The 8232-nt window shown below is 37.4% G+C and overlaps 1 protein-coding gene across 1 annotated transcript; it reads right to left on the bottom strand.

The window, feature by feature from the left end:
• Positions 1-554: 554 nt before the first annotated feature.
• Positions 555-7923, bottom strand: LOC108251180 (C-type lectin domain family 18 member A-like). Its single transcript, XM_017441374.2, has 11 exons — positions 7782-7923; positions 7121-7212; positions 3849-4082; positions 3669-3766; positions 3394-3515; positions 3202-3309; positions 3016-3108; positions 2102-2208; positions 1849-1972; positions 1639-1735; positions 555-1034 (listed from the first exon to the last, which is right to left on the bottom strand). The coding sequence occupies exons 1-11, from the start codon at positions 7921-7923 to the stop codon at positions 917-919; spliced, it is 1335 nt and encodes a 444-aa protein (XP_017296863.1). The 3' UTR covers positions 555-916.
• Positions 7924-8232: the final 309 nt, after the last annotated feature.

Raw genomic sequence — 8232 nt, 5'->3', positions numbered from 1 at the left:
ATGATCTTTCAATAAGTTTGCAAAGAAATATCTACTTAAGTCTGATGCATTATAAACACACAGCATGGGGGCAATAAAGTCAAACGTTTTGGTTACAGTGAGTAAAGAGATTATATTTTTTAAAGAAAAATATAGTTTTTTTTCTTGTTGTTGTTGTTGTTGTCGTTTTGAAGGAACAACTGTCCAGCTGTTAGACCAATGAATTAATTGGTAATGCTTTGGCCTTGAGTTGCAGCCTGGGACATAATAAAAATCACATGTGAAGTGAAAAATAGGTTCAATTAAAATTCTGGGAACCAAATATCTCAGTCTTTTGGAGGAAATGCTGAAGATGAGGAGTAAACGGTTGCTACATCAGGTTAATGATTGTAAAAAGAGCCAAAATCCACAACGGGCAACCTCAAGATGTGCTCACACTCCTCTGACTGAAATATTATCAGATAACTATGAATCAACTTCTAAAGAGAGGTGTGTGCAAAACAGCCAACAAATTTCTGCAATTTAGAAACTTTTTGACAAAACTATGAGAACAAAACAAACATAATCTGAAAGATTCTTAGCTGCTAAAGGAGCCTGCAATATGAGACTTAAAACATGTGATAAATCTCACTTCTGTTTGTTAAAAAAACAACTTTCCATTACAATCATTTTAATATTTTCAAAGGAACTGTTGTTAAAATTTTATTTCAAGAAATCTGTCACCTTAAATTAAAATTTGTTACTTATTAAAACCGACTGAATTTTCAACAGAGATGTTCAAATTTCTTTTCTTTGTGCTCAAGTCTCTGTCAAGAACATCTTCTGAATTTTTGTTGCCCACCACATTTGAAGTTTGCACTTTCATCTCCAGACAAGAAAATGGTTAACACTGGTGATCAGTTCAAAAAGAACTCCACATTTATTCCCCTCCACATTTTCACACTTTTCCTGAAGGGGCCTTACCATGCTGGCAAATGAATCGGTTCTGTGTTTTGCAGCGCTGGTCATTCCAGTTGAAAGCGCTCATCGCCTGCAGCTCTACGCAGTTTCCAAATCTGCACAGAAAAAATAAAAAATAAAAACCAGATTCTGTGAGAAAAATACTAAGATCTGATCTGCATGGAGAGCTTCGGGTGCCCAAGTGTTCAGTTTTCATCCAGTAAGGCTCTTTTCTTGTTTGTTCTTTGTTTTGAATCACAAACAGATGACTGATTTTTAATAGTAACTCAGCTCAAAGTAAACATTCGCAGAATATAGATTCAACAGTTTGAGTCTTAGTTAATTGGCAGCATCATTGATATGTGCTGCCAGAACAAAGAACAAGGGGAAAAGAGGAGATTAAATTAGGATAAATGAAGGAAACACAGAGAAGAAGAAGAGGGACACCTATTGGTAATGGCTATGGTTGCACATCAGGCAAAAAACACCAAAACTGTACTTAATTTTAAACTATAACTGAATTGAATATTTATATTCCTCGACTTAATTTGCAGTAATCTTTTACACGCTGCAGGTGAGAAGCAAAAAAACATCCTAAAGCTCTCAAGGAAAAATAGATTTTTCACCAAATGATGTGTTTCATTTGTTTGTCTGCGTCCCAATGCCCTCAGCTGTCTCTGTTTATGATGTTTATGAAGTGTTACTAAATATGCTCCGTACCCTTGGCTGTCAGGTTGTCCAAAGGCGAAGCTACTAAATCGAAGGATCTCTCCTGTGTCCCAGCGAAATGAGTCTTTTGGAGCCTTATATGTCAAACCTGTGAAGCAAAAAAAACAAAAAGAACAAAACACGATTTCTGTTTGATTCATGTGCCATTTACAGTAATTTGGCAGTGCCCTCCAGAGTAGTTATAACATTTATTTGATGTACCTATCCAGAAGTTTCTTGTTTCAGAGTTGGTGGCTTCATTGCTCACCTGCAGCTCACTCAGATAAAACGCCAGGATGTCTTGAACTTTCTGACTGTGGATTTGAGCTAAAACTCCACCAAGTTCCTGTTTGTTTAAATAGAAAAAACATACAAACTAAAGCAGAAAAAGCCCTTTAATTATACAGTTAAATTATATATCCGATTCCAAATGTTTCCCCATACTGTTGGTGGTTAAAGCACAGATTTCTCTCACCTGACAGCGCCTGTTAGCTCTGTAGTAGGTATCAGATTCTGACGACACCATGAAGCAAGTCCCATCTATTGTCACATCACAGTTATGAAAGGGAAACTGCACCTTTTCTGTTTGGACACATACAGTCAGAATGCAGTGACAATATAATCATTATATCTATTTTTTTTTCCTCCTGGCTGAGTATAAAGTATTCTCATCTTTAATATAATGTTTGTAATTTTGGATTACAGGGTGACAATATTAACACAACAGATGTTGATCCAGAAGATAATTGATTAGATATTAACTAATATTTAAAAAACATACTCAGATGTGTATAACAGTTTAACTTCCACACGATATCTGTTTGTCTGGTCAGAATTAAACTCAATTTCTCCAAACTGAGGTTGTTCAAAGAGCTACCTACAACAACTGGCTTATTTCATGAGATCAAAGTAGTTTTGTGGGAGTTTTGAATCTCATTTTGTTTTTTGAGATGCTAAAGATGCTAAACTGACCACCATAAAACAGAAAATAACAAAAATCAGATGCAACAAAAACAAAAACGACGGAAAATAGAGACATGAAAACTGTTCAAATTAAGCCTGCAAATAACCACATTCTAATACAAAATGATAAATGAGAGAATTATGCTAAATAAATTAAAGATACCTATCTTTATGGTTTGTGGTTGTTTGTTCTCAAGGTTTGAGCATATAGATCTTTATTAGAACAACTAAAGAACATTTTGTATGTTTGTTTATAGGAGACAGTTGTTGAATAATTCAGTTTAATGTATGCACTGCACATTTCATATCTCTACAAGGCCCTCATCAAATCAGCGAGTTAAGGTGCTCACAATTAGAGTTAGCATCAACAAGAACTGATAAGACAGTTGCAGAGTAAAACCTGCTGATGTAAACAGGAAAACTCACCTGCACACTCAGCACCACCGTAGCCAACAGCGCACAGACAGGAGCATTCTTCTTCTTTGAAACGACCGTGAACGCACCGCATACTGCACCTAACTGACAAACACAAGTACAATAAAATCTGTTTGTCCCCTTTTCTTGTTTCTGAGATAAATTGCACAGAACGGACCAGGTTTAATAGGTTTTTACCCTGACAGAAGTGCCCGGTGAACCCCGGGTCACACTTGCATTTGCAGGAAGTAACATTCAGCTGTCCATGCTGACCACAGCTCATGCGACACGGGTTCTTTGGAATCTCTGAATAAACACATAAACATGTAGGTTAAAAAATGCAAACAAGCAAAACCTGAATCACTGCACTAAAATTGTAAGTATTCATACCACACAGTCCACCTTCATGATCCCAAAGTCGAAAACAGCCAGACATGGAAGAGGTGCAGAGAGAGCAGGATTGTCCTGTCTTATAGGGCGTCACCAATCGACCGTTCACTTCCCAGTTTCCCCTGCATCAACACAAACACACCATATATCACAGGACAGAAGCATAGAATCACCAGATATGGAGCCCTCACTGAGGATACGTTTTATTCAGATACGTTTTATTATGTGCTGTGTTCAGATAACTGTGACGTTTTTCATCGGTGTGTAATTGTTACCCGGGGTAATATGCACAGACAAATATCTCCCAGAGGTTTTCATCCCTCAGACACTGTTGGATGGCACAGCCCAGATGACTTGAAGTTGCCCAAACCAGCTGCACGAAACAGCAAAATGTTCACTTACACCGCAGCAGCTTTATTCAACTGAAACCAAACACAATGAGTTTGTATCTGTACCTGTGTGTAGTGCTGACAGGTTGCATTCTCTCTGCATCGCCCATTTAGGTAAAGAAAATCTTTTCCCTCCTCAAACCAGGCATCAACGACGTCAGAAAACAAGGCAACGCCTCGATCAGAGAGGTGTGCGTTCCAGCCGATGTGACTGAAAGACGGAAAGTGTCGAAAGGAGGGATCTGTGTGACACAACACAGCCTGCTCCTTCGCTAACATGGCCAGCTGCTCATCCCATTCCTGTGAACACAAAGGTTTTCATTTTTACTGATTCAAACAGGAAATCATCAAGAAGCCCTAGCTACAAGATAACATCATAGTAAGAATGCTTCAGAAGATATTTTAAACTCTTCTCCTGTAGTTTTAGTCATTGCATCATTATTTAGATTCAGAGTTAAGAAATGAAAATAGATTTTACAGTTTTAGTGAAAGTCCTCTTTTCAGCTGTGTTGTGTCTATCACGTTTTTATAGTAAGAATTCTGAACATTTTACTGAAAGACTGAAATATATTTGTAAGAAAACTCTTATAAATATAAATTTCTTCATATTTAATGTTGGTATTTAATGATAAATATCAAGAAAAATGTAATCAGTGCTTTATTTTGTTATCATGTTATCTAATATAAATTGCGCTTAGAGTTAAAAACTAAGTGTAAATTACTACCGATGTGGATATTCCCCCATCTGAACTTTTCAACTCTATTTTTGCTTCTTTTTTTTTTCAAATCGGTTCTTGTTTCAAATTTGCTTTCACTCACTTATTAGTTAGCTTTAGGCTTCTAGACTTAATGAAGTGGTAAAAAGGTGCTTTGTTGGGTTTATGTATTAAAACAGCTTAATTGCGGTTAGGAAAACACTGTGGCCCTTTTACAATAGTGGCTTATTGTGTTTGTATTTTCTGGCTCACTGAAGCCACGACAGAAAACGTTCTGCAGGTATCAATAAAGTGTCCCATTTTAACTTATTATTGTTAATGTTTTGCTCTGTTTAGTGAAAAATATGTCCCTCGTTTCCATCCCAGGTAAAACAATTTTAGTGTTTCAAGCCCCGTTTTATAAACTAGCCCAGTTCATCAGCTGCTAAAACCTCTACAGTAAGCAGTGAGCTGAATTTATGTCGAGTTGATGGGTGAGAGCCACACCGAGGATTGGATTTGTCAAGCCTGGGAGTTAGCTATAAATTGGACTGTACTTATGGAACAAAGAAGAAAGGTCAGACTGTCCACAAGCATTTTCTCAACTGAAGCTTGGATTGTATTTTTCTGTCACCGCTGGAACATAAAAACAATCCAATGCCTGTAATTTTGGCGACAGGGATCAGTTGTGGTGTAAAAAGGTTCATTGTACTCTCTGAAGTCAGCCAACAGAGGACTTTGATGTCACTGACGGGGTCGTAGGTCACCAGGCAATATATCATCAAGAGATACTTCATTTTGAATGATGTCATGTTGTATCAGCTGTGAGATGTTTCACTTAGAGCAGCTGTACTTTGTTCAGTCTCCATTACTAAACCCTTAGATTGATTATTTGGCAAACGAATGAGGCAGTGTTGTGTCCCTTTAAAGTTCTGGCCTCTGAAAGTGTTAGAATAAGACGCTGAGCTGTGGGAAGTTATGAGAGATTAGTGAGATAAAATCTCACAAACAGAGGTCAGGATTTGCATATCAAAACTCAAAGCCTAAACTTTCATTTCTGTCTCAACGGGTGATGCTGCGACCTCATCGTATTTCTCGGCTCAAAGGAAGTCTGCTGAGAGGGCAGACGGTAGGAAAAAATGGGCCATCAATCATTCCTGAAAGCATTTTATCTCATCATTAAAAAAAGCTTTAAGGACTGTAAAATAATCACTACAATAAAACCTTCTCACCGTGCTTTTGGGCTCGGTTTTGTGTGTGAAAGTGGAAACAAAATTACCTATTCAGACATCCATAAACACAGCCGCAGCCTTAAACCTTTTAACGTTTATCAGCGAAGCTCTTTAATATGCCTCTTCAGCTCAGCAAAGCTTCCTCTGAGGGGTTTAACGGAGAAAATTACCTGTAATACCAGAGATGTAAATGCAGGATGATTATCCACATCCTCTCTTTCTCATTACAACCTTATCAGCTGATAACAGTTCTCTGAGGCTGGAGAGCTGTCGAAGAAAAGGGGCTCACTCTGTACGGGTGGCTCTGAGGATGTAATCAACGACAAAGTGACTGTTTGCCCTGCCACAAATCTCATATTAGACCCAAAAGGAACGGAGTGCTTTGTCAGATTCATAATCCGTTATTATCTTTTTGCTCATAATCACACGCAGGAGAGATAATTGTGCAGATTGGCACTAGAAGTCAAAGCAAAAGACAGTTGGGAGACAATTTAGCTCTGTTGGTTTAGCAGTTAGTGGGAGAAAAAGGAAATCAGATTTTATGAAATGTTCTGAAAAAAACTTGCTGGATATTCAGCAACACCTCACCAGGACTCTCTGTTTTTCTAGCGAAATATTAACAGTTTGAATTAGGTGTTAGCTTTTATCATGAAAAGACAAAGAAGAAAAACCACTTCCTTTTATCTCAAGTGTCTAAAAGAGGCAGAAAAGAAAAAAAAAAAGGATTTATTGTTGTCATTTCATTCTATTACCCTTACAAGACTCTTTGCACAGCTAATTGATTTTGGCTTCATTCTGACTGCCAACATTATCAATCAGCCTGCAGCAGAGCAGAGCAAATGGTGCACTAACACAACTGTTTCACACTGCGGAGACGACTAAACCAGAGCACAAAGACATTCACTTTTTAAAAGAATGCGTTTACATTTAAAACAGGACAAATTTTCAGTAAAAGCAATCAAATATGCTCATGTTGGTTTGTATACCGTAATCTTTCAGATCTTTAACTTTGTGATTCTTTGTGTTTCTTTCCACTTTTTTTTGTAGAAATCCACATATAGACCACAAATATTACATTTTCTACCTAAAAGTACTGCAGTTAATCTTGTGGACTAATGAAGGTGTTACACACTTTGAGACTTTAGCTCTTAGCTCACATTGTGAACTTGAATCTCTCCCTTTTGTTTTAAGAAAAGGGAAAATACTCAATCAACTTAAGATATTTTTTCCTATAAAATAATAAAACATGAGTTAAAATTTTCTTCTATAAAACTTGGATCCATGCAGATTGTGGACACGCCAACAAAAGTCCAGCCTGCTAACGAAAGGGTCATGTTAATCTTCACATTTAGCGGACAGCAGACACACAGTTCACTCACAGACAGAAGAGACAGATAAAGGTGCCACGAACCATTTTTTGCATGTTGGCTGCCACGGGTCGAACCCGGCTGCGCAGTCTGTTGTGCTGCGCGACAACCTGAGAGCGCTCTTTCAGCCCGAGCCCTGAAGAAGAGAAGAAAAATACACCTGCTTGCACTCATCTGCTGCGGTTGTCATGACAACAACATGCTAATTTAGGTTTATGGGATGTCAGGGTGCTCATCAGAATGAGGTTGTCTTCACCAAGTCTGTCTTTCTGAGTTCCCCTATTTATGATCAGCAAACTATTTATATTTCTGCTCTGAATGTTGCATAATGAAGTTTATCTACCTCCTAAATAAAGGAAGTCAAAACAAATCATACTAACACCTTTTAGATTATTAATTCAGACTATTTTTAGGATAACTCACACATTATTGGAATTTTTAAATGAAAAACATTAAATTAGCAAACATTTTCAGTTCTAGGAGAATATGTAGATAAATAATAAAACTGAACAACAACAATGGGTCAGGTGGATTATCTGATAAATCTAATTATTGAGTTTACTTGAATTTGCATCCTTATTGTTACCTTGTTGAGGATTAAAAAAATTCTTCTTATAGAAGGTTTATTCTGCTAATGAATGTAAACATGTCTAAATTTTTCAAATTGGTAAAGAGCATAAAGGCTTGGCTGAAACATGTTTTTACCAGTGGTGATAGAAATCTGCCGGTGACGTGACTCTGCCATAGTCCAGTTGTTAAAAGATGAAGATACCAGAAGAATCAGATTGAAGGACACATCCAAACTCCAGGAAGTTGTTCCAAACCTCATGGTGAAGTTCTGAACCATCTTCAACAAAGGACCCACTCGTTTGACTCACAGTTGTCCTGCCTCCCTGTTTTTCTCCTCCCTCTTTCACTCTCAGAGGCTGCTTCACCAACAAGGACCTCAAACAATACAGAAATATTTAGCATATCATTTAGATTTACTATCTTCACATCGAACAATTAAGGGTGGAACCAAAAAGAAAACCTTAGAGTCATTTACTTAGCTGCCATGGTCACCAGGACAGTTATAGACAGACAAAATGACTCTTTATTTCTTTATTACAGAGATATAAAAGCATCTGTAATGACATGAGGTATGTATTGTTATACT

This window comes from Kryptolebias marmoratus, linkage group LG15, assembly GCF_001649575.2.
Source record: "Kryptolebias marmoratus isolate JLee-2015 linkage group LG15, ASM164957v2, whole genome shotgun sequence".
NCBI classification, from domain to species: Eukaryota; Metazoa; Chordata; class Actinopteri; order Cyprinodontiformes; family Rivulidae; genus Kryptolebias; species Kryptolebias marmoratus.
The sequence above is the reverse complement of the archived record's forward strand: the minus strand, read 5'-3'. Positions and strand labels throughout refer to the sequence as shown.

Excerpts from the sequence above, each read along its gene's own strand:
- LOC108251180 (XM_017441374.2), bottom strand. The coding sequence starts at position 7,923 with ATGGTTCAGAACTTCACCATGAGGTTTGGAACAACTTCCTGGAGTTTG. Across the intron at positions 3,767-3,848 it reads CCTGTCAGCACTACACACAG|CTGGTTTGGGCAACTTCAAG; the intron begins GTACAGATACAA and ends TGTTTCGTGCAG. Across the intron at positions 3,310-3,393 it reads TCATGAAGGTGGACTGTGTG|AGATTCCAAAGAACCCGTGT; the intron begins GTATGAATACTT and ends GTGTTTATTCAG.